Below are 27,778 nucleotides of genomic sequence, written 5' to 3'. Positions count from 1 at the left end.
AAGCTAGAGGAGAAATTGGATCTTGCACTCCCCTCACACCACTTCCTGTTCTCTTCTCAACTGATTTGAATGCTCTTCTCCTAATGGTAAGGTTGAAAGTTTCTTTTAATAACTAATTGTCACCCTCAAATCTTTCAACTAGGAGGTTTTATTCTTTAAGGTAGAGCAGGTAGGGAGATGGAAGGGGATGAGAGAAAAATAGTATCCCTAATCTTATAAATTATCCCTGTTGATTGAAGATTGAGACGCAGATTTAAATTTAAGAAACAGTAAGTTTTCCTAAAGAGAGATGTTGACAGCAAGAAGCTGACAAGGTTTCTTCTGAATTAAAGTCAAAGGTCTCCTCAGCACTCAGTCTCCTGAATAGGCAATGCCCAAAGAGAGTTTGTTTTTCCAACCTTCCCTTCAATAGCCAGAGAAGGAAATGAGTTCTCGCAGCTGGACTTCCCAACTGCCTCCTTCAAGATTCCGTTGGAACCTTGTCTCCATCTGGTTGATTGGTGGTTCACCAAAATCCCAAATTTCTTGCTGTTTCTTGCAGATCCACTTTATCACTTCTCAAAATCCTCACTTACAATGCTGGCTCCCTACATCTCTATTCAAGGGGGGAAATCAGCCCTTTAGGCTTCAGCAGTAAATCTAAAATTCACAAAGCCTATAAAATATCATAATAAATGTATATTGATATTATTTGTGTCTCTTTGATACAAATCTTAGAGCAGATTTATTTAGCAAGTGTTTACTGAATGCCCCCTAAACTCCCAGAATATCACAACTGATTGATTGCTAGACAGTAGCACTGACCTGATTCTTTAGTAGGTCAGAGTACAGAAATGACAAGCACCTTCCTTCTGATCTCCTTTAAGAGCTCTTTTGTCATAAGAGACTGACAGGTTCACTGTCCTTTGTATTTTTTTTGTAAAGCAGACAGTTTTGTGGCTTTCCAAAGCCAAGCCCAAGAACAACAACCTAGACAGACTCACAAGAGACTTAACCCAGGAGTCATGCAGAGAAGTAGAATTTCATTCTGGCTGAATTTCTCTGATTCCTACAATTTCCCATTGCACTGTGAGCGCTCTAAAAACAGGGACTTAATAAATACTAAAAGTCTGACTAATCTGTCCTCTGACCAGTTTTCACCATCCTGAATATCAGGAATTAATCTGAAAAGGTATAGATTTGAAGATGTAATGACTATAATATACAACATGGGTCAGAAATGACTTATGCAGTCAATCAAATAAGTATTTATTATATGCCAGTCATTGTGCTAAACCTGAAAATACAAAGGAGGGCAAAATAAAGCCCTTGCCCTCAAGGAACTCAGAGTCTCATTAAGGGAAATGGGCATGGTGCAGTAAAGAAAGCTCTGAATTTAGTTATGGAACTTGGGTTCAAATCTTTCCTGCCATTTACTTTCTGTGTGATCCCTGGGCTTCTATTTTGACATCTATAAAATAAAAGGGTTAGACTCAGTTTTTTCTTATATCCCTTCAAGGTCTAAACCTATGGTCCTATGGAAAGGATTTCCAAAAAACACTTATGCAGTTTTGTGAGTTGGTGATTCTTAGCCCCCGATCTCCTTCAGTCCCCAAAACACTGCATTGGGTCTCCATCTAACAAAAAGGTACACTTACCGAAGTAAAATCTTGAGCAGCGTAGGGTAGCCATCACTATTCTCAAACTCAAGAAGCAAAGTAGATGAAATGGAATAGGAATCCATCACAAAATTCAACATGAGACTCGCCACTTCACTTACTTCCTGGGGAGGCAGGGTGTCCACCAGCTTGGAGAGATTCTGGATGGCAATTTTCATAGAGTTTGAAGCTGTGGGAGGAAAGTGTACTTGCTTAGCTAGCTCAAAAGCAACCAGTACTTCCAGTGCCTCTGGGTCACAGGCCAACTGGACCAAAACTCTTTAAACTGCATCTCAAAAAAATCAATGAGTCAACCAAAAAGACACTTTTCAATTTGACTCTTTGTTGAGAAGAATCAAAAGGGTTGCCTTTAGAACTTTCATCCATCTTACATGTATCTCGGACCAAAGAATAGACACAAAACCATCCCTTTCAGCCTCCCAAATCAATCCTGGTACGCAAAGAAACACACTCACACACACATACACACATAGTATCAACAGCAATAGCAACAGCAAGTTGTCTCTTTCCATTTATTTAAATATATATACAGATATATACCTAAGAATGTATATATTTATGCATGTATGTTTTTGTACACATTATTATACAGACCTCTCATTTTATTGGTATGGCAAACTCCTGGTGAAGAAACTATTTCTTCAAGTGCAAAAAGGTACTTGGTCTGTGCTTTTTACTGTTTAAGAATTGGAGAAATACTTGGAGAACCAAGAAAGTGGAACTTCTTAATCAAGGTCATGATGGGTATTTTATGCCAAAGGCAGATTTTGAACCCATGTTGCCCTCACCCAGCTTCTATCTCCTATGCCATAGCAGTACACAGAGTGTGCCCAAGCTATTCTAAAGTCTAACTTAACAAAACTGACTTACCTGATGACTTCCTAATCTGAATCTGCATTAATCCACTGACAGTTTCTTACCCTACTCTCTTAGTGCCGAATAGTTCAGATTTGGGAGACTATTTCACTATTGACCAATTGCACATGTCTATGGGGGGGAAAAGCGAGGGTGCCATATCTGACCCTAGAACATAGAAATGTTAATTGACCTCAGAGAAGTGTAAGAGAAAAATGAATAAATACTCCTAGGATTTAAAATATATATAGGATTTTTAATAATAAATCAAAAGAGAGAGAACAGAAAAAGGATTCTTTCAGTCAAGTGAGTAGAGCAAAGAGAGCCAAAGACTCACACCTGCAGCACTTTACCAAAAGCACAAACTCCCAAAAAAGAGCTCTGCCGTATGGATCTCAGCCAAATCTATCTCCCAAGCCTCCGTACGAAAAATGAGGATGTAACTTAAAAGGATGCTGGGAATGTAGCTCAGGTGTTCCTGATTTTTCCACCGGCACAGAAACATTGAATTTTCAACCTTCCCTCCCTTCCCAACTAGCTCCTTTCAAGGCTCATCACAGATGCAATCGCCTATGTGCATACTTTCATGATACCCCTAATTGTTTGCATTTTTCCATCTTGGATTGTCTTGTATTTACTTATCTGTTTTCATGTTATACCATTCCATCCCAACCCTCCTGGATCATTTTAACTCTTTGAAGACAGAAACTATCTTTCATTTTGTCTTTGTATCTCCAGAACCTAATATAGTATCTTGCATATAATTGTAATTTAATAAGTACTTTTGCTGAATTGAATGTTCATTTTTTAAATCACTTTGAATCAAATCCATCTCTTCAAGTCTCCCTTTCATATCTAAAGGTGGAGAAGAGGGGTAGGGGAGGAAGAGAAGAGAAGGAAAAAGAGGGGAAAAACTACATTTTTGCCAGGGAAACTTCCTTTCCAAATCAATACTGTTTTCTATACTTAACAGACAAAATTTCCTTATCTAGAAGTCTAGAAGTCTAGAATAAGTGGTGCCATATTTCTGTATAATTCTTTTCCTTTTCAAGCTAATTTTATAGCATATCTGGGCTCAAATTTTTGATGAATGATGAATCAAATTTTGGTGAATGAATAACATTCACCCCCAGAAATGACTATGTGGGCTACACCATGTTCCATTCCCTGAGTCTTTTTCTACACAGCATAAATAAACCATATTTATTGGGGTGTGCATGGGCATGGTACAATACTAGGGTAGTTCTATATAATTTAAAGTCCCCAACTGAGTCCCAATCAGAAAAAAACAATGAAAGAAATTTAAAAACCATGGGGTTGAAGGCACTCCTGAAGTAGTAACTACCAGACTAGGGGAGAAAAGGACTCAATCTTGAAACTACAGGTCCTGCTGCCTGTCAGTGATGGGCCTATCAGTCTTTACCTCAGAAGCCATAATATAACTGCTAGCAATCATTGTTAATTTGATCACTAAATTCTCAATTTTTTCACTTTTTCTGTCAATAGCACCTTCTAGGGAATCCCCAAACCATTCTCCTTTATCTTATCTATTTTCCTTTCCTCCAACTAATTCTAAGAATATTCCTTTTGCCTCTTCATTTGCTTTTGCTCTGGGTAAAGGAAAGGATCTTCTAGTCTCATAGTAAGAAATGCTGGTCATAAGCCTTTCCCTACACAATTCTCTGTGCTGGGAAAGCCTTGCTCACTTGTGGGTATTCAGAGGCCACAGAAAAGGTAGGTGCTGGGGTCCAGGGACTCCCTGGTCTCTCTCCTTGCATCTCTCCTTAGGAATGTGCATAGAGACCTAGTCTTACTCCTAGAAAGGTCATTGTACATGAATATTCTCCTCTAGTTGGCAGTAGCTGCTTTGATGGTCTTATAGGGTTAGCCCCTTCCACAATTACACCCAAATATAGAGATGAGAACAGGGTAAACCAGGGAGTCATTTAAGCACATGTCATCACTTTGCACCATATCCACCTCCTCAAATCTCCCCTTCATAATTATAGGTGGAAAGGAGAAAAAACAGGAAAGCAGGGAAGAGGAAAGGGAAGCAGAGAAAAAGGAAGGAGAAATAGCAGCAATAACAGCAACTGGTAGCATGGGTTAGGACTTCGAGTCCCAAGGGTCTAAATTTTAATATTGTCAATCCTCTTCATTTAAATCTGGGAAAAGAATAGCACCTAACTCGCAGGATTGTTGGAAGCTCAAATGAGATAATAATTGCAAAGCTTTTTGCAAATCTTCAACTCCATGTAGATATTTGCTGCTGCCTCTGCTGTTATTACTACTGCTACTACTACTACAATTACTATAACTATTAATATTGCCACAACTATTATTGCTAATACTATTACTAGTAGTAGCAGCATTACTACTGCTATTATTACTACTATAAATAGCAGTAGCAGCAGCAACAGTAGTAGTAGTAGTAGTAGTAGTAGTAGTAGTAGTAGTAGTAGTAGTAGTAGTAGTAATAGTAGTAGTAGTAGTAGTAGTAGTAGTAGCAGCAGCAGCAGCAATGGTAGTAGTAGGTAGTAATAATAGTAAGGTAGCAAAAGAAATAGTAGCAACACTACTAGTTGTAATAATAGTAGCAGTAATTGTAAGTTTCAAAATGTTACAGGTTGGGTGAACTGCATCCCCCAGTGCCTCAGGAGTCCCTCTCTTCTACTTCCTGGTGTGGGATTGGTCTTGAATGGACCAATGCCATGCTGGGGGCAGGACCATGCCCAACTTTCTGACATGGGATTGGTCTTGAATTGGACCAATCCCGTGCCAGAGAGGGGCCATGACCCCTACTTCTACTGTGGGATTGGTCTATATAAGGACCAATCCTGTACCTGGGAGGGACAGGATTAAGAGTAACTAGGGCTCTAGTTATTTCATTTAGGGAACTCTGGTGATTTTTTTTTCTTTTAATAAAGCTTTACAAAGATCAGTCAGATAGGTTTTCTTTCAGTCCTTTCATAATACTAACAGTAGTAGCAATAGTAGTAGTAGTAACAGTAGGACTAATAGTAATAGCCATAGGAGGAGCAACAGCAATAGCAATAGTAGTAGTAGCATTAGCAGTTAATAGTATTAAAGTAACAAATAGAGCAATGGCAATACTGCTACCAGTAATAATAGCAATAATAGTAGCAATAATGCCAGTAGTAGAAGCAACAGTAGTTGCAATAGTAGTAGTTGTAATTTTAATAATAGTGGTAGTTTTTAAATTTAATTTAAATTTAATTTAATTTATAGTAGTAGTAGAAGCAGTAGTAGTAGTAGAAATAGTAGTAGTAATAGAAGTCATAGGAATAGTAGTAATAACAGTAGTAGTAATAGTAGTAACAATAGTAGTAGTAGTAATAATAGAAACAACATTGCTAATAGTAAACATATTAATACTAATATACTATTACTACTAAATAATTGAGTAATAACTATTTTACCACTTTAGTAATAGTAGTATCGTAGTAGTGGTAGAAGCAATGTTAGTAGTAGTAGTGATGTTAGGAGCAATAGTAGTAGTACTGATGCTACTGTTATTGCTGCTGCTATTATTGCTACTGCCATTAATACTTATATTACTCTTAGGTCTACTACTTCTACAGGACATGAACAACCAGCTCTTAGACACATGCTTCTGCTCCCAACTGTTCTCCTTTCCCTCAAGTCTATGACACAAGAGATGATTCCAAACCATTAGCTAAAGATTTCTTGATGGTCACTAGCAAACCAGTATAATCTTCTAGTTGTCAAGAAGAAGAATGGTGATCAGCTATGGAAGAGTGTCATGTGTGGCGACTGAGCCTCCTCAGGTGTCCTCGAGCTACCCTTTCATTTAAGGACTTTCAGGTGGTTCTTGAGGGCACTGTGTGTCCTGGCTCTTGTCTAGCTTTCCCTTATACACTTCATGCACTTTATTTATACCTCTCTGGACACTGATTCTTCCATATTGGTCTACCTCTGGATCCTCCAACACAACACTGCATTTCCCATCTCTATCCCTTTGTGCTGGCTGTGTCCCTTACCCAGAATGATGATCTCTTTCCTCCACCTCTCTCTCTTAAAAACCTCTAGAATTCTTTAAGTTGTCTCAAACTGCCTTCTGCAAGAGGCCTTTCTTTTCCTCCAATCCTTAGCAAAGTACCTGGCACGATGTCATCTCTTTGGTAATTGACTGATTATTGGAGTAACTGGAAAGACCCTTCCAAAACAGATGAGAAGTAGTTCCCTCATCTATTTGTTCAGAAATCAGTCTGCCTGTACTTTGTAAGCAGGTTCTATCCATCCATCTGGTCTACTTGCTTTTTATTAAGTTTCAGGTGTATGGATTACAAAATGAGACAATTTATCTTGTCTTTCTAAGATATAAAACCAAATACGTTTCTGTGATTAGAACTTGGTGATATTTTCTCTTTCTATCAATCTTTTCACTTAGACAGTTACAACTCTCCTTTGAATAATTTTTCTAATCAGGTAAGGAAAACTCTATAGAAAGCTTTTTAGTTAAAAAATGCAGATGAATGAAGTCATATGTATGAGTTCTTTGGCAAAAAGGTGCTATATAACTCCAAAGCAATAATAACTTCATTATTATGAAATCATTGTGAAATTAAATATATGACTAAGGGTCATTGATATAAACTCTGGGGGAAAAGATCTAAAACTGAATTAATTTGAAAACTTCAGCTCTTATACACAATTAATTTGCAATAAAGACTTGTTCTGAGGAATTCAAGGAAAGCATTTTTGCTTAGCCAAATCCTGTAAAACCTACTATGCAGGTAGCTGATGATACTTGGACTTTGAGCCTTAGAAATGGCCTTAAGCACAGAGAAGGTGGGTTCTTTCCATGAAGGGCTACTCTGTTCCCAAAGAGAAGATGTTGCAACCAGAAGAGACTGTAGTTCATTGCCAAGAATAAGCTCTTCCACTCCCTGTGGGTCACTGTAAATGTTGAGCATCATCTGAAAAGGCAAATCCAGTTCTTTGATTAGAGAAAGTATATCCTACAAATCTCTCAAGACCTATGAGATCAAATAAAAGATAATATAGAGACATGCAGAGTTTTAGCATGGAGCATTGATTTCACCTACACACACAGTTCCAAGTACAGCAACTCCCTTCTTGAAGTTTCCTGAGGCAAGAGCCTTGGGAGAGGGAATAATTGACCAACTCAAGGTTATACAGCTAGTATGTCATAGGCAGCTCTCAAAATCAGGTTTTCCTATCTCTGAGATCATCTCTTTATCCATGCTGAACTGCTTTCCACAATGCACGTGGGAATCTCTTAATAAAAATTTTGTCAAATTTAATCAGCAAGAGGAATTGATATAATTTACAAATGTAGGTAGAGATCATTCCTGTTTAACTCCTAATTTAGCAAGAGAAAAGCACTGGTCCAGAATCCTACCAAGAACACTTACTTGCAGTGGGACCATAGGCCACATTGTCTCTCTGAGACTCAATTTTTCTCATCTATATTGAGCATTCCAATGCTTTCTCTCTGTTGATTAGCTCCAATTGATACTAAATGAATTTTATATGAACATAGTTGTTTTAGTGTTGTCTTCCTTGTAAGACTGTAAGCTCCTGGAGAGGAGGGACTATTGGGGATTTTTGTTGTGGTTGTTTTTTTGTTTTGTTTGCCTTTCTTCTTGTCTCCAGAATTTAGGACAGTAATTTAGTATTAGTAGCCTAATACACATCTCTATTATTTCTTAGCTACTTAAAGCAATTATATATAAGTTTGAACAAATGAATTTATAGAAGGCACAAGGAGTCTGTAACTTTAGATCCATGCTCTAAAGCCCCAGAGCAGGAGAAATAAGAGGGGAATATGGATGAATGGAGAATACTCTTTCAGAAAGAGTAAGAGGCTATGAGAGTAACAGGATCATAGCTTTGGAGCTGGGGAAAAGTAAAATTAAAAAAACAAACTTAGGGGCTATCTAATACAACTCTCTCATTTTATAGATGAGGAAACAGGGTCATGGAGATTACATGACTAGCCCTAGGTCACATTGGTAATAAAGGTCAGAGACAGGATCTGAATCTCTGGAACCCAAGCTATTATTTCCATTATTCCATTTCCATTATTCCATATGTCTATTATTGCATATTGAGTCTCTAGGATGTAAGTGATAATAAATAACTGACCAAAGTGCCTTAGCTTGACAAAGGGCACAATATAGGGCACAATATAGTTCAAACGGACTGGGTAAAGTAAGATGAGTCAAGAAAATAGGGATCAGTTTACCAACAGGATAAATGTGTTTTCTGCAAATGTGAAATAATGGAAATGTTTTCATGAAAAACAATTAGTTTTACTTAAAGGAAAAGGGACAAGAGCATGATGGGAAGAGATTTGGCACTAAAGAATCAGTCTGGGTTCTTAGAAGTGATGCCCTATCCAACACAACTCACCTGCACAAACATTTTATGAACCTGAGAGTCACCCTCAAATAGCTCATCTTTATCCAATGGAAAAGCAAAAAAGATATAAAGACATTGTAAGAGTAGGCCTGGGAGACCAGATTCAATTATCTTGCCGAGTGTCTCCTAAAAGGAAAAAGCAAAAAATCATAAATTTTATGGAATTCTCCTATTCAATTACCTTTTTATTTGATCTTAAACTAAATGATCCCTTTCTTCAAGATGTCCTAGCAATAGTTGAGAACAACAGAAGCAGAAGTAAAGACCTTGTTCACAGACCCATTTTACAGTTAAGAGATTCAAATTTTTGCTTTACTCCAAAATCTAGAAATGAAATAAGGCAAAGTTTTGTCCAAGTGATATTCCGAGAACCAGTCACTCACTGGTTCATTGTTCCTTCAGTAGACCCCCATTTCTCTCCTTCTACCTTTTTATTCTCCTGCCTCTTTTTCTTTTGTTCCTTGAGAATCATTTAACTAAAAATTATATGACTCTGAACTATTCTTCTATATACACTTTCTGGGAGAATGTTATTGGTGGATCCATTTACCATTCCTTCCCCTCTCCCCTCCCCAAATTTCTTAGCCTAGACCTCTTACTCCAAGCATCCCTATCCCTATTATTACTAAAGGTATAGAAAAAAGGTTAGACAGTGTTAGCAAAGCTTGGATTCAAGCAATAATTCATATACTCAAAAGTTTCATGACTCTAGTCAAACTTGTCTAAAGCTTAGTTTCTTCATCTATAAAATGGGGGGAAATACTATCGATAGAGTTTACCTTACAGAGTTGCTGTCAATATAAAATTTATATATATATATATACATATATATATATATAGTACTTTGTGAACTTTAAAATGTTATATAATTATCTCTGGGAGACAGGGGTACTTCTCTGCAAATTATAATCTTAGAAAATTGACTAGGGTACTGCAAAATTAAATGACTTATCCAGGGTCCCATGGAACATATGTATTAGAAGCAGAATTTGAATCAATCCTACACATGGGGCACATACATCCCTTCATTTTCAGACCTAAATCCCATTGCTTTATGCATGACTATTTTTCTAATTACATAAATAAACTGAAAATAAATAATAGATGGAAGCCAAATTCTCAGATTTGCTAATAAATCACCATTCCAGCCCAAAGTGATGATGATGATGATGATGATGATGATGATGATGATGATGATGATGATGATAACAGAAGCCGATGTCTATATAATGGAAGGACCAGCCACTGGTGGCCTAGTCTTAGAACATGCTTAGATTCAACCTTCAAGGTGAAGACACACATATATTGCCTGTCTTATTCCATTCTGATACATGGAATTGTGGAAGTCTGTTTCCAGACATGAATGACTAAGGAGCTACTACTATGATATTATAAAAAGTTTTCTCATTGATTTTAAAGCCAGAGGAACCATGACTCTAGAGGTGCTGAACCATAACTGAGTTTCTAGGTTGTAAGGAAGGTTCTATTTCTACCTTATTTCCCAATTTATTACTGTATGTGTGAGAGAGTACCTTGTGCCTTTATGCCTTTTATTCAATATAAGATACCATTATTTATATCTTTCCATTGAGTTTGATATGTCCAGATGAACTTGTGGACATTTGGTCCATTCTGATCCTAAATCAATAAACATCTAATACTATGATCTGACAGGTTCTGGAGATGCAAAGGAATTATAAGCAGCATTGGGACCTGAGTCCCCCATCAATAGCCACAGTAGTATGGGTGTTATTAAGCAGAAACTCTTTCTCATTCTAAAACCAGTACAGTACTCTTTCTACCACATCCCTTCATCATCATCATCATCATCATCATCATCTTCATCATCATCATCCTGTCCTATCTGATCCTGGAGTTGTCCCAAAGAGGCTTTTTCAGTGAACCTACAAAAGATAAGTTTATATACCAATAATTTAATTCAATTACAAAAAACAGCCATCTGATCTGGATGAAAAATTGTCTGTAAGACAATAAACATAAAAAATGATATCGTGGCATATGATTGTTCTAGAATACTACTGTGCTGCAGGAAATGACAAACTGGTTAATTTTGATGAAATATGGAAAGATCTACATGAAATTATGAAGATTGAGACAAGGAAAAGGCAAGAGAACATTATATACTGCAACAGAATTATTATTTGAAGAATGACTTGTATGTCTACCTCTACAGAGAACTGATTAATAGAAATAAGTAAGACTATTTTACATATGCATATATCATTTTTGGCAAATGATGTCTTCTCAAGTGGGAGAGAGGAGATAAGGGAGCTAATTGGGTACTTTAATGTAACAAATAAATAAATTTAAATTTTTTCAAGAAAAAATTAACAGCAGCATAGTGAGTTGTCCAGAACCATTTCTATATGAATTCCATTCCACAGCATAAAAAAATAATAATAATTTCTCCCCTCAGAAAATTAAGAGGGAAAACTAAAACTGTACTACTAAAGAGGATAAAAGAGGGAATGAATTTGATCAATTGAGAGGAGGGAAAAGTTAATTAACAAGACAAAAACAGAAAAGAAAAAAAAAAGAACTAATGAGCAAAACGCCAAAGGAAAAGTAGTAACAAATGAGAGGAAGAGATCAGGGATGAAGTAAAGAGAGCTAGTTGGAATAGAACCATCTTATAAAAGATTAGACTAAAGTAGTTGAAGAGACAGAGTACTGAGTTTACAGCAGAAGAAAAAAGTCAAAACATGAAAAAATATTAGACAAATAGAGGAAAGTATAAACAACTTGTAATTTTAAATACAAATGTATTAAACTATTCAATAAAATTTAAAAAGTGATAAATTAGAAAATAACAGTAGATACCTAGCACTTTAAAGTTTGCAAAGTATTACATTATCTAATTCAAACCTCACCTTATGAAGCATATACTTCAAAGTGTCTCCATTTTAAATATGAGGAAACCAGAGCTAAAGGGGAATAAACTACCTGTACATCTGTACAACTGGTAAGTAAAGGGAGAAGGGATGAAAGAGTTTGACAAGAAAGAATTTTATTTCCTTTTAAAAGGCAGTTTTTAAAAGCATGTTAAAAATATTTAAGTATTCATTTTTTTCAGGCCAATTCTGCTCCAGAAATTTTTGGTAAAGAATTGTAATGAAATCTAAAACCACAGAGGCAAGTGTGCCTTCAAACTGATTGAGTAGGATCTTTCTACCAATGATTCTACCATTGGGAACATACCCTGAAAGTGTTATGAAAACAAAAGAAAAAAAGTGTTGGAAGAGCAGGTCTGTCCATTCAAAGATTTGCAAAGCAACATTATATGTAACTGAAAAAATAGAATGATCAAATAAAAATGGTAAATTAATAGAATTAAATATTGTAAAGCAATTAAGATGGTCATTTCTGTGAAATACATGCAAATTCAGCAAGACAATTCAAAAACTACAAAATGTAAGTTATATACTACCTATGAACATATCAGTTGACTGACATAAAAGGACAAGGGAATAAGAATAAGTAGACAATTAGGAATCTGAACAGTTATATATAGGGAGAACCTAAAGAATTGTTGTGATGCTTCATTAATTTAGTTAATATACAGATAAATGATATTAAGAAGCTTTGTTTATGTATGTTGATTTTCATTGTTAAATATTTTAACAGAGCATTAAAAAAAAGAAAATAAGAACAGAGCATTAAAAAAAAAGAAAATAAGAACAGAGCATTAAAAAAAAAAGAAAATAATAACTTACAGAGTCAGCCTGGGTAAGTAAATAGCTTGACTTTAGTAAGAGGTAGCCATCATTTTCTTCTTCCCCTTTCCATTGAAACAGCTGTCCAATTGCCAATCGAGCCTCCTCTGCCATCACAGCATCATCATGGAGGGAGAACATCATAGTCAAAGATACACTTATCTTTAAGAGCCAAAGAAAGTACTCCCATATTCTATGAATCCTTCCTAAATATTTCTTCCCCATGACACACTCCTGTCCATCTGAGACAAATTAGAGGTTGCTCAGATTCTGAACCTGCTTAGACATTTTAAAAAACTACACAGACCCTAACCTGAGGGGCAGGAATCCTAGAGTACATTCCTATAAAGGTCCAATACCAACTAGAATGGAGGCCTACAAATATGTTAAAGGGATGAGCATAAGAAACTAGCATTTTACAGCTCACTACATATTTTTTTTCTTTTTAAACAACAAAATTATTGCTTTCTGCCCCAGCATCTTACAAAAATTAGAAAAATTAATTTCTCAGTGACACTTTAGAAATTTTATTCCCTCATGTGTGCTTCTCCATATTTCATACAAATTTGAAAAGCAAATACATTGATTTTCCCCACTTAATCATAGGCAGTCAAATGTCACCAATGGTCACATACAAATTTTGAAGCCTGGGGAAGATTACTCGAAGGAGAGACATTGTGATTGCCAAACGTGACTACGATACTTAATGCAAGGCATACTTCTTTGGCTCACTTACCAAGGCTCCAGAACATTTGCGGATGGTGAAAAGATTGGTAGCAAGTGGCAAGTCATGTTCATTGAATATAATCTCACCTTGTGATTTTTCCATTCTTCAGAGCCAAGCTACCACTCTCTTTCCTCTCTTAAAGACTTTTGCCTGTAACACTTAGACCTTCTCAGTCACGGTGAATTCAGTAGAGCTTAGCAAACTAGATGTTCTGGGGTTTACAGAAAATTCCTAGCCTGTTTTTGCAAGATAATGAGGGAGAGGAGATGAACCAGACCTTCTGGAGAAAACTGTTGACCCAGAAAGTCAGGCTAAGTTTGTGACAGGATAGCAAGTGTGGTGTTGAGATGACTAAGTAACAGAGAATTATAGATTAATAAGGGATTTAAGAGGTCATATAAAACAATTCCTTCATTTTACTGGTGAGCCCTTGAGGCCCAGAGTTTGGAAAATGACTTGTCCAAGGTCATACAAAGCTCTCAGTGACAGCAGCAGAGTCTAATTGAGAGCCTGTGACTCTAGGTTCAAAACTCTTTGCATTATACCATGGCTTGTGATAGACAGAAAACTTTTGTTTTCCTTTTCTTAGTTCAACAAGCATGTGATCCAAGAATCTGGTGTATAAAATGTTGGTCCTGAAGTCATGAATGCCAGAGTTCAAAATCTACCTTAGACTTACTTGCTAGGAAACTCCAGGTAAGTCACTTGATTTCTCTTAGTCTCTATTTGCTCATCTGTAAAATGAGGATCATAATAACATCTGCTTCACAGGATTGCTATGAGAATCAACTGAAATAGCACATGTAAAATTCTTTGGGTATCTTAAGGTACTATATAAAAGCTAGTTAGTATCAATTGCAAGGTACTATGTTAAACATTCTGTAAGAAAGGTACAGTGTAGAGCTTGTTTTCTCTGGAGGATTAGATGATCTATAAAATGACATTTAGAGAGCTCATTAAGGTTTGTTAAATAGCAACCTTCTGACAAAAGATATTTATTCCCATTTTATAGCTGAGGAAACTGAACATAGACAAGTTAAGTGACTTGCTTCATGTTGCATACACTGTAAATGTCAGAGGCAGAATTTGAACCTAGGGTCTTCTTGACTTCAAGTCCAGTACTCTAATTGTCGTGTCTTCCTTTATCTCAGTAAGAGAGGAAAAAGGACATGCTCACAAAGAACTCAGATACAAGAAATAACATGATAAACATTGTATAAAGGTCCAGGCAAAATGCCCTGAGAAGTCAAATAAAGGAGAGATTATTTTGGAGAATTCGGAAAGGAAGAGATTCCACTAACCAGAGTGTGAAATTTTTGGTTCGTGGGCTTTCTCACCTGCTGGCTTTCCCACGAGAGCCTTCTGTATTTCTTGTGCAAAATTCTTTGATACCTCTTCTGAAAACTCATGAATACTGGGAAAGCATATGATACCAGCAGACTTTTCCCAGGCCTGAAACACAAGAAACAGAGAAATCTTTTAGTGGAATTGGATTCAATAATTTAAACATTCTAAAAATAACTCATGACTGATTTCTAAGGGTAGAGCTAAGATGGCAGAGAAGAGAGTGATCAGCTCAACTCTCCCAATATTCCCCTCCAGACAATTTAAAATAACACCTCAAGTCGAATTCTGGAGTGACAATATAGGAGGACAAAAGGTCAAAGTGAGATATTCTTCCAGTCCAAGACATTATAAGAGGTCAGAAAGATCTGTGACATGGTAAGGGAGCCAATCTAGAGCCTACATGAAGAAAACACCAGTGGTAGGTGACAAACAGCAGCAGCCTCAAGAATTCTCAAGCCAGAATAGAAAGGAGGCCTGGTAACTGGTCAAAAAGAGATTATGTAGGACACTTGTGCTAGCACTAGACGTAAGATTAGATATTATTTGGAAACTCCATTGCCTGTACCCAATTCTCATTATATTAGTTCAAGAATGGAGAGAAGCACTATCAGTCAAAGGGGAGTGGAAGCCTTGAGAGGGACCCTTACTTCCTGCCCAACAGGATTAAGGACCCTGAGGAGCAATATTGACTCCAATCTCAAGGGATCAGGAGACCTTCATGGGTAATGAAGTAGAAAAATGAGCAAAGAACAAATGATAAATGTTGAAGTGAAAGTGGGAAATTTGGGACACTAATATACTATGGTGGCACTGTAAACTGATACAACCATTCTGTAAAACAAGATGGAACCATACCAAAAGACCATAAAATTATACATAATACCTCATGCTTGTCAGAGAGGCTAAAATGTCCAAGAAATGTAATGGAAAACTATTATTCCCAAAGAAATGATGAACAGGATAAATTCAAGAAAACATGAATAAAATTATATGAACTGATGCAAAGTGAAATGAGTAGAACTACAAGAACAATGTATACAGTAACAGAAATATCATACAATGTTCAACTGTGAAGGACCGAACTATTATCAACAAATCAAAGTTCCAAGACAATCCAAAGTGACTCATGATGAAAAAAATGCTATCAACAGCAAAAGAAGAAACTCTTGACCTCTGATTATAGAATAAAGCCTACCATTCTTTACTTTATTTCCTTTATGAGTTTTTTATTATATATATAATATAACATATATTATATATTATATATACATATACATATATAAATCCTTTAATTCCAAATACAGTAACTAGTCTATTCTCTGCTGCTGCCTGAAATCTGGATATTTCTCTCTGGAAATAGCCTGTTTAACCTCTTTCCAATATTCCTCAATCAGAAAATTCAGTTGTATAAATTTTGCCCCCTTCTGAATCAGAGACTATCTTTTACTTCTTTTTGTGTCCCCAAGCATGTTACCTTATATATAATAGTCACTTAATAAATGTTTATTGGCAGACTAATTAACTAATGGAAAAGGAACACATCTTTCCTACACATTATATTTTATATGCTTCCTTTCAAAATTGAGATTATTTATTCTTAGGCCTTTTTCTCATGTTACTTTCTATCTATTCAGTTTATATCTCTCTATACCTATTGAATACATAGTTTCTCTCATTAGAATGTAAACTTCCTGAAGGCAGGGAGAGTTTTTGTTTTTTCTTTGTATTTCTAAAATATTACAAAGAGCCTTGCACATGATAAGCACTTAATAAATGTTTATTGATTGAATTCATGGTGAAAAACCATCGTATATCCTAGATTAGCTAATTAAGAGTTTGCTACATGCAAGACTCTCTAGGCACCACAGCTCTCTTCTGACATAATCCAAACTCTGTCATTCCAAATTTATACAATTGGTTCATATCTCTCCTTTATTCTTCAGATGGCCTACTTATCCTCACTAGATTTAATTACATTTATCTTACAATTAAAAATTATTATTTAACTAGGCTTTTTAATGCCACTCTCATTTCTCAGCCATTTCTTTCCCTAAAAAAGAAACATGCCTTGCAATAAAAATTAAGCAACATAAACATAGAAAACAAAAACTGTCACAGTGACCATATCTGAGGGTGAATGTAATATGTTGCACCTGCAATTCACTTCTTCTCTCCTGAGAAGAGGGAAGCCCATATTGTCACCAGTCCTCTGGAGTTTTTAAGCATTACTTCAACTTACTAAAGTCATTCTAAATTATTATCCTAGACACAAAGGTGCTACCATTAACCACTGTGCTGCCCACTACCCACCAGCCCTTGATCACTTTTGAAAAGTTAATAAGGATACCTTCTAATCTAACTTATGGGACACTTATAACAGTGTAAAACTTGGGTGAATGGGACTGATGAATGCTAAATATTACTTGTATGACTAATAATGACACTGTCTATGGCTAATTACTTTTTAGGAATGATACACTTGTTTGTACATCTACCCCCTCCCAAATAATTATAGATGTGGACTTAATAATAATATCACATCGCATTTTCAATGAACTTATTAGTGGTCTATTGACTTTGGTTTTTTGGAATGGACCCAGTGAGTGTGATCTAGTGATGCCAATAGTCAGAGGATCTTTGCTCATACATTGTAAGGATTGATATCTTCAATAGATAAATATTTGTGTATCATTTTAGAATCTACAAATTACTTTTCCCTACATTTTCTCATGTTACTCATGATAATGAGTATTGTCTGTGAATCAGGCAAGGCAGATTACTAGCTCCATTTCAACAGATGTGAGGAACCTAAGCTTCTGATATGTTAAGTGATTCACACAAGAGAAACAACTATTCCTTTTTCCCATTATCATCACATCCAATAAAGTTTATGAATTAATGGCCTCCCAAGGGCATTGTGGTGTTCAAATGACGCCATTTCTATCATTTATTTATTAGGTGTATCAAAATTTGGAAGTTCATACTAAGAGGAGTTCTTGGCAGCCATTTAGGTCAACTCCTTCTTATCCAAGAATAGCCTGTACAATAGCACTATGCTAGTATCTGGGCATGATACTAATAGACTGAAAATGATATGGTTCCTGGACTCAATAAGCTTATCTCCTACTACAGAAGAACCTTCTGAAGATCAACACTGGATTTAGAGATGAGCAACATGAGCCACAGTTTATCAAAATATGAAATACCTCTAAATATGTTAGAGATGTGTAATATGACTTAATAGGAATTATGCTGAATTTTCTTTGAGCACTGGTTATCTGTGTCATTCTTTTGTTACAACACAATAAACTTCCTCAGCATCATATATACTAATTAAGATATGATAATGCCAAAAGAGCTTTTTTTTTAGAAAATTTTATTTAGTCAATTTAGAACATTATTCCTTGATTACAAGAATCATATTCTTTCCCTCCCCTCTCCCATCCCTTCCCATAGCTCACTATGGGTTTTGTATGTGTCCTTGATCAGAACATATTTCCATGTTGTTGATGTTTGCACTAGGATAATCATTTAGAGCCTATATCCCCATTCATATACCCCTTGACCCATGTAATCAAGCAATTGTTTTTCTTCTCTGTTTCTACTCCCACAGTTCTTCCTCTGGATGTGGATAGTGTTCTTTCTCATAAGTTACTCAGAATTGTCCTGGATCATTGCATTGCTGCTAGAAGAGAAGTCCATTACATTCGATTGTACCACAGTGTATCAGTCTCTGTGTACAATGTTCTCCTGGTTCTGCTCCTTTCACTCTGCATCAGTTCCTAGAGGTCATTCTAGTTCCCATGGAATTCCTCCAGTTTATTATTCCTTTGAGCACAATTGTATTCCATCACCAACATATATCACAATTCGTTCAGCCATTCCCCAATTGAAGGGCATCCCTTCATTTTCCAATTTGTTTGCCACCACAAAGAGCGCAGCTATGAATATTCTTGTACAAGTCTTTTCCCTTATTATCTCTTAGGGGTACAAACCCAGCAGTTCTATGGATGGATGAAAGGGCAGACAGTCTCCAAAAGAGATTTTTGCAAGATCTATATCTTAGTAAGATTTATTGTTTCTTTGTCTCCGTGCTTATGGAAAATATAAAGTGTGATCATTTTCTTTCTTTCTGTTAGGATTAATTATAGTCTGCTTTCTTATTTTCTATTGTATGGGCTCCACTTGTGTTAACATATCCTTCCATGAGAAATGTCTAAAAATACATTTACAAGAAGATAGAATGTGATGGAATAAAGGAAACTTCCAAATAAAGTGCTCAAAACATTAGAAGGATGAGAATGTGTTTTAGCTGAGAATAGCTTCATAGAGAAGTGGCACTAGAGCTTTACAGTAAAAAAAAAAAGATGGGTTTTGATAGATGGGGATGCAGAAGAAGGGTGTTCCAGGAACAGTGGACAACATGTTCAAACACAGAGAGATGGTTCATGGAAGATTAAGGAATCCAGTTTAACTAAAACATAGAGTATGGAATTCACTATCAAAGTGACTGACAAAGGAGGTTGGAGCCAGGTTATGGAGGAACTATGGAGGAGAGTATTGTCTCTTAATTTCTAGGACATTCTCCTTTCTTCTTCAATAAATTCATTTTCTTCCTCTCTATTATAACTCCTACCATCTTTCTAAGAACTTCCATATACATATTGATGTTACTTCAAATATTCTGAATTCCAAGATCTACTCATTTTCCATGACCTGTTGCTCTATTCCAGCTCAGCTACCCACAGAGATGATTATAGCTTTGATCTTGCCACCACTCACAAGTGTTCTTTTTCCATATTTGCAAACTCAAAAAATCTTTTATCTAATCATAATCTTTTAATATTTCATCTTTTCTTCTGCTTTACAATACAGAGCTTCACCATGACTTCTAATCTCGCTATTGCTCTGTTTTTCATTCAGGTCATAGCACCTGCACTGTCTATTCTGTCTTGCCTCTCCTACCCTGATTTTTGTTCAACTCTAGTCAATTCATCTCTATGCTTGATTGTCCTTTTATCATTTCATCAACAATTCCTTGCCAAATGTCAATCTTGGCTTCTCTTATCATCTACTACTTCTTAATGTGCTACCAATCAGCATTAGAGAAAATCAAGAAACTGCTGACTAGACACTATAAATATATGTTCCGTTACTGCATCTGGGCTCTAAGTACAATAAGGTAATCTTTTGCTTTTCCTTAATTGGTTCACTATCCTATTCACCACTCTAATTATTCCAAACACTTACTTCTAGGCCTTCCTTCCATTGTAACCAGCTTCCTCCCAGCCAAGGACTCTGCCAAATATTCATGAACAAAATTGAATACATTTACCGAAAATGGTCTCTTTTCCTATGCCTTCTTATCCCACATTACTCAAATGTTTTCTCTACTATCTCTTCCTTTATCCCTGTCTCACATGAAAACATGACCTTTCTCCCTTTTTTGGAGATAAAGCCCTTCATATACACCCTTGATCCAATTCCCTACTGTCATTTCCAGAAAGTTTTCTCTCTTCCTCCTCCCCTTGTCTGTCTATCTTCCTAATTCTGTCTCTCATTCCTTCCCTCTCTCACAATTTCAACCTACTAGTCTAATAACTCCTTCCTTATTGCCCATAAACTTACCCATATCCCTCCCTAATCAGATAATGATCACATAACTGCCAAATTGAATGGACTTTGACTCTATTCTTATATTTTATGACTCTAGAAATGCAACCTTTGACACTATTAATCACTCTTTCCTTCAGGATAGTCTCCCTTCTGAAGATTTTTGTAGAACTGATCTCTCATGATTCTCCTTAAACATGTTTAACTATATTTTTAGTTTCTTTTGTACAATTTTCATCAATATCTCAATCACTGTCATTCAGAATCTCCCAAGGATTTATCCACAGCCCTCTTCTCTTCTCCCTCTACACTACTGGGGTTAGTGAGCTCATCAGGTTCCAGATTCAATTATCATCTCTATACAGGTTCTCAGATCTATATGCTTAACCCTATTCTCCTGTTGAGTTCTAGTTTTATAGAATCAATTACATTTTGGAGATCTCAAACTGGATTTCCTGGAGGCACCTCATGCTCAACATGTCCTAATCTGGCCTCAGATACTTCTTAACTGTGTAACACCAAACAAGTCACTTAACCCCTACTGCCTAGCCCTTATCTCTCTTCTGCCTTAGAATCAATATACAAAATTAATTCTAAGACAAAATATATGGGTTTTTTAAAAAAGAATGATCCTACCTAAATTAGTTTTACCTATTCAATGCCATATCAATCAAACTGCCCCAAAATTACTTTCTAGAACTAGAAAAAATAACAAAATTCATATGGAAGAACAAAAGGTCAAACATATCAAGGAATTAATGGAGAGGAAAATGAGGGAAGGAGGCCTAGCTGTGCCAGATCTCAAACTATTCCATAAAGAGTTAATCATCTTTCCTGGATTATCTGTACCAAAATGTACGTAGATGGTTCTTTTGAGATGAACTCAATCCATAGAGTAAGCTCTGTTCTTAACATGGCATTGGTACTGATTTTACCAGGGCTCTATCCCTGTTAGGACATGTTAATAAAGTCTAGGGTTGAGTGGGAACAGTGAGCTAAAAACTTTCCAAGGCTTTCTTCCCAAGGATTGAATAGATAATTAAAGAGCACAGATTCTGGGATTACACCATAAATTACAATAAATTTATATATATTATATATATATAATGAATTTGGGGCTCTGCAGGGTAATCTTGACAAATAACTTTGTAGATAGTCACTATTTACAATCAACCAGTTGGTTTGTAAGCATGACAATTTCAGAGTGTCTGAGCAAAAAACTAGCTAGGAGCCAAGCAAGCGCTGGTGCTTATATTAATGGCAAAAGTAGCTTGTACTAGGTTTTTGTTGTTGGGTTTTTTATTTTGAGCTGCAGATCCTAAAGCTCTTTTAAAAGTTGTTTACCTACAGGTAAATCTTGGCAGGAAACACCAAAGCAGTCATTTTTTGACTTAGCAGTCTTCAAATATGTTAGAAAATTTTGTGCTATTCTACCTCATTTCTCTAGCATATTAAGATTTAAATATCTTTTAAAACATGGACACAGCAGTAATGTTCTAAGTAGTAGGAATAGAAAAGATAGGAGCATCTGAATGGTGAGTGGAGAAGACTGGCCAACTAGCTAGCTCTTGGCACTGCAACATGTCCACAACCTAACTACAGCCATCCAACCCAGTAACTGTACTGATGCCTATTACTATGTATAACTGTGAAACTTGCTTCTTGTCTGTACCCTTGAAATTGAAATAAAATTTTTTATTGAGAGTCTTTGTTAATGTAAAAAGAAAAAAAGAGTTAATCATCAAAACAATATGGTACTGGATAAGAAATAGAGCAGCAAATCAATGGAATGGGTTAGGTAATTAAAGAATATTAGCATACATAATGACCAGAATAACCTAGTGTCCCATAAACCAAAAGATCCAAGCTACTGAGGAAAGAACTCAATATCTGACAAAAACTGCTGGGAAAACTGGAAAACAATATGGCAGAAACTAAGCATAGACCAACATCTCATACCATACACCCAGATAAAGACAAAAGGATATTTGATCTAGAAATAAAGGGCAATACCATAAACAAGTTAGGAGAACATGGAAAACTTTACCAGTCACACTTATGGATGAGGGAAGAATTTCTGACCAAACAAGACATAGCAAACATAATGGAAAATGAAATGGATAATTTTAAATACATAAAGGTAAAAAGGTTTCATACAAACAAAACCAATGCAATCAGGATTAGAGGGAAAACAATAAATTGGGGGGAAGGGTAGAGCAAGTGTCTTGAACAAAAGTCTCATCAAATAAGTAGATAACTGAGTCAAATTTAAAAGAATATAAAACATTCCTCAAGGGACAAGAGGTCAAAGAAGAGGAACAAGCAGTTCTCAGATGAAGAAATTAAAAACTATTTAGACACATGAAAATTGTTCCAAATAATTATTGATTAGGGAATTTCAAATTAAACATTCTGAGATATCATCTCACACCTATCAGAATGGCTAATCCAAGAAGGAAAATGACAAATGTTGAAGGGAATGTGGGAAAATTGGAACACATAGATCATTGGTGGAACTGTGAACTGATACAACCATTCTGGAAAGCAAGAGGGAACCACTCCAAAAGGAGCATAAAATTATACCTTTTTCTTTCTACCCAGTAATACCACTCCTGGTTCTGTATCTCAAAGAAATCAGAGATAGAGGGGAAGAATATGCTTGAACAAAAATATTTCAACAGCTCTTTTTATAGTGGCAAAAAATAGAGACCAAAGGTATGTCCATCAATTGGGGAATAGCTGAACAAGTTGTGATACATGGTTATAATTGAATACTATTACACAGTAAGAAATGATGAACAGATTGAGTTGAGAAAGAAACTGAAAAGACTTAACCAAATTGGCAAAGTAAAGTGAGTAAAACCAGAACAGTGCATATATAATAACAGAAACATTGTATGGTAATTAACTGAAAAGGTTTAAACAATTATCAGCAAAACAAAGTTCCAAGATAATAGCAAGGGATTCATGATAAAAAAAATTCTATTCACAGCCAAAGAAGAAACTATTGGAATCCAATTGTAGATCAAAGCATGTCATCTCTCACTTTCTTCCTTTGAGTGTTTTTTAAATTGTATCTGTAATATCCGTCATGTCACAGTATAAGGAATATGGAAATATATATTGCATGTAAACTGAAATGAACTATAGTAGACTATTTACTGCCTTGAGAAGGAGGAAGGGAAGAGAGGGAGGGAGAGAGGGAGGGAGGGAGGGAGGGAGATAATCTGAATTGCAAAATGCCAGAACAAATTATCAAAATTGTTTCTTTATGTAACTGAAAAAAAAATCTAAGTATTATCATTTTCCCAGTGACCCAGGCTGACACCCTCAGAATCATCTTAAATTCCTAACTCATGGTCACCCATGTCTTCTACGTGATGTCAAATCTTTTCATTTTTGCCTTCACAATATCGCTCATAAATTGATTTCTTTCAATTCACACAACCATCCATCACCCTGTTGTAGGTCTTGATCACTTCATACCTATATTATGGAAATAGCCCTGTAACTTGGAGATTCTTAAATTATTTTGAGTGTATTTTGGGCACTTTTGGAAAGCTAGTCTAAGGCCATGGAAACTTAAGAAGAGTTTTTAATTCATAAGCTAAAATTCATAGAATCACAAAAAATTATATATATATATATATATATATGCTGAAATAGATTTTCCCAAATAAATTGAAAAACCATCTGAAATATATCCATTAATCCTTAGGACCTTGGACCCCAGATTAGGAATGTAATCCTGCTTGATATCCTTTCAGTAAGTCTCTCTCTACTCCAATCTATTCTCCATTTAACTGCCAAAGTCTTCTAAAAAGAACAGGTCTGACTTGTTTACACACACACACACACACACACACACACACACACACACACACACAAGACTCAATCAATTTCAGGGACTCTATTATTTATTACCTCCGGAATCAATTATAAAATCATCTCCTTGGCTTTTAAAGCCCTTTATAACCTGTCATCTTCCTATCTTTTAGTCTTCTTTTACCTTACTCCTTACTTCTACATTGGTATCTTTGATTATCTTCCCTTATGCCACTCTATCTTGATAGCCATGCCTTGGCACTCACTGGCTATTCCCTATACCTAGAATCCTTTCTTTCCACACCCCAAATTTTAGATTCCCTAACCTTTTTAAGACTTGATTCAAATCCCAAATTATGCAAGAGCCCTTTCCAGGTCTTTCACTTCTCCCTCCATCCTCTTCCCTCATCCTACTATGTAGATGGTGCCTTCCCCTTCCTTGAGTTTTCCTTACATTTGCACTGTATATATTTCCTCTCTTCATTGTCATTTTCATGGTCTTCTCAATTAAAACATGCCCTCTTTTTGGTCAAAGAGCATGTTTTACTCCTTCATTGTATCCCCAATGCTTAATAGAGTATCTAATACACAGAATATACATAATAAATGTTTGTTATATGACTAAAAATGTTAAAACCTACTCTTTATAAATCAGTACTGTAAGTGACCAAGAATTCAGTTTCATTTAAGATATTTGTCATTTGTCTTTGTGCTGTTTCATTGCTTTCTCACCAGTGAGTTCTGTATAGATATAGAAACTAAACATTATGGTATTATTCTTTTCCCTTTTTTAATATATAGACATTGAATAAACTTTTCTCCACTTCTTCAAAGGACTTTGAAAACATGAAGTGGGAATAAGAGCTACTTAATAAATGACTAGGAGATTTGCACAAAACAGGTAAGGAAACTGGAGGCTGGGTGACAAAGTCTAGGATGGAATTTATACTTGGAAACAAGTGTATGTATCTGGATAGATAGACAGACAGACAGACAGATAGACAGACAAATCAATAGACAGATCAATAGAGAGAGAGAGAGAGTGACAGAGAGAGAGACAGAGAGAGAGATGGATGGATGGAAAGATATACATAGATTTACACAGCCATATGTACACATACATTCACATATTCTCACATGTATATTATATGTGTGTAGTAAGTGTTTATGCATACATACACCCACTACAGCCTATATTTATATGCAATTTAATTCAACTCAAGATAATTCAAGCATTTATTAAGTACTCAAACTAAGTGTTAAGGATACAAAGACAATAAATAATTCTGCCCCTGCCTTCAGGAAAGTAATATTTGTTCGAACTACGTGGGAGTGAGCAGAGGTGAGAGACAACGTGCACACAGGCAATAATCCACCATACACCAAATGAATTCAATTACTACTCTAAAATACTCAAGGAAGGCACACACAGGCAATATGTACATAAATGGCATAGTGGATAGAAATCTGAACTCAAAGCAAGTAAATCCTGGGTTCAAATCTCACCTCTGCCACCTGCTGGTTGTGTGACCCTCAGCAAATGATTTAAGCCTTCATTGGTCTAAGTAATGCTTTAAGATTATAAATCATAGAGCCGTTGGTAAAGGGAATTTCCTCACGAGGAAGCTTTTTTTAAACAATAAAATCACATATCTAATCCATTTCTCTAGAGGTGCACACATAGATAACATGTAAACACATGTATACAACATGCACATACATACATGTACACAAGGAGAGGCAGTGTTTGTATGGTTTAAGAAGCTCTTCACTGTACATTTAATAATCATCACCTGAAACAAACAGAAATCCTTGGGAAAAACAACCCCTAAAGGAAAACAGTCCGAGTCTTCTGACTCAAAAGTTCCTTGTGAAAATTGCTTTTCTCTCCATTTCTGAGAACTCTGCTGTGATATTTTTCTAACAAACACTCTTGCCCACTCCGTGCACTTGCAAACCCCTCAAAGACCAATTTACAGTAGGTTGACTCAGGAGTATTTGCAGCATCTAGTGAGCAGTGGGACTGTAAAAGGCACGATACAATAACGTAAACTGGGCCACTGTGAGTTGAACAGTAATTGTAAATTGAGCCAGCTTCTCCCTGGACACAAATTCCTTCCTGGGAGCACATCGGGCACTTCTGGAAGCCGCATTAACTCTTTGAGGCCACAAGGGTACTATTTCATACCCTGAAACAATCATTTATCAGATGGTACCCTCGAGGCCTGAAAGAGTTAATGTAGTTTCCAAAAAGGCCTAATTTGCCCCCAAAGAGGAGCTTATGTGCTGGGAAAATGTGGTTTAATACTTCTTAGAACTTCTCTTTACTGACATTATCTAAGTAGTACTGGGATGCCGTGTAAAGCTCCATGCTGATTCCTTGCAGGAAAACCAGGAAATAAAATTAGATGTCCAAGGAAAAGTCAGGAGGGACATGAGAAAGGTCTTGGGACATGAGAAGGTAGAGAAAGGAACTTTAGCTCTGGTTAATCAAATGTACCAACGTGATATATGGTAATGACTGTGATTTTACCATAGCATTGCCTATTTTCTGACTTTTTAATCTTAAAGCATCCTTTAACTACATGCACAGGAAAGAGGACTAGACGTGTGATTTCCCTTGTCCAAGGGCATCTGGGATGAGGAAACTCTTCCAGTGTGAGTCCATACTTTCTCTGCAACTCTTTCTTAGAGAGTCAACTGGAGCACCAACAAAGTGCAATGACTTGCCTGAAGTCACACAATTGGTATACATCCAAGGTGGGACTGGAACCCAAGTCTTTCTTGCTTTGATTTCATATTCCCATCCACTATGCCATGTATGTAAGATGGAAGACTTTGTGGCTTGGAGGTCAGCTCCCTCCACTATTCTAAACTATCTCTGTATGTATGTAATCATAAAATTATAAAGTATTTGAGTTGTAAGGGACCTTAGAAATGCTTTGTGAATCATTTGACCTGGGTTCAAAACCTGGCTTTGTGACTTACTTACTATGCATGTGACCTCATATATCTGTAATATAAAAAAAAGTTGAACTACAGCTGTGAATATCCCTTTCTGTTCTAATGCTATCACCCAATGGGATAATCCAATTCCTTTTCTCTGGCAGATGAGGAAACTAAGTCAGTGAGCATGAGTTAGTGGGCTTTGATCTGACACAAATGGGCTATGTGACCTCACTTACTTAGTATGTGGCTGGGACTAGCACATGGGTCTCTTGTCTTCTGGGCTAGCATTCTTTCTTCTCCACTCAAGGCTCCAATTTTCTCATTTGGAAAAATGAGGAAATGGAGGGAGAATCAAATTAGTAGTGAACTAAGTGGCCTCTGTAGTCCCTTCTAGTTCTAAATCTATGACTACACTGGGTGTTCCAGTTATAATTTTATTCACCCTTGCCATCATCCTCTCTGAAGGATATAGCACTATTGGCCCTACTGAGTATAAAGAAGAAACCTGAGGCAAAGCCATGCCTTGGGTTATGAAATGATTTGTCTTATTTAACCAGAGGACAATATATTTTATTATTGTTATTAGCTGGCATTTATATTGTGCTATAATATTTACAAAGCATTTAACATATGCTACCCCA

At 36.1% G+C, this 27,778-nt stretch overlaps 1 protein-coding gene and 1 long non-coding RNA gene across 3 annotated transcripts in view; one reads left to right on the top strand and one right to left on the bottom strand.

Annotated features, from left to right (window-relative positions):
* Positions 1-27,778, bottom strand: part of WDFY4 (WDFY family member 4) — a 371,719-nt gene that overhangs the window by 312,915 nt on the left and 31,026 nt on the right. For both annotated transcript variants that reach the window (XM_056800705.1, XM_007478602.3), the window contains exons 3-7: positions 14,741-14,855; positions 12,677-12,783; positions 8,934-9,068; positions 7,285-7,474; positions 1,638-1,827 (exon numbers count right to left, since the gene is read on the bottom strand). In XM_056800705.1, coding sequence (XP_056656683.1) covers positions 1,638-1,827; positions 7,285-7,474; positions 8,934-9,068; positions 12,677-12,783; positions 14,741-14,855 — 737 coding nt within the window. The remainder of the gene's footprint in view (positions 1-1,637; positions 1,828-7,284; positions 7,475-8,933; positions 9,069-12,676; positions 12,784-14,740; positions 14,856-27,778) is intronic.
* LOC103102790 (uncharacterized) lies at positions 15-27,508 on the top strand. Its single transcript, XR_008912571.1, has 4 exons — positions 15-86; positions 13,993-14,099; positions 25,023-25,089; positions 26,782-27,508. It is a non-coding gene; the product is annotated as an uncharacterized LOC103102790 (long non-coding RNA).

The sequence above is a fragment of the Monodelphis domestica genome, chromosome 1 (genome assembly GCF_027887165.1).
Source record: "Monodelphis domestica isolate mMonDom1 chromosome 1, mMonDom1.pri, whole genome shotgun sequence".
Taxonomy (NCBI): Eukaryota; Metazoa; Chordata; class Mammalia; order Didelphimorphia; family Didelphidae; genus Monodelphis; species Monodelphis domestica.
The sequence above is the reverse complement of the archived record's forward strand: the minus strand, read 5'-3'. Positions and strand labels throughout refer to the sequence as shown.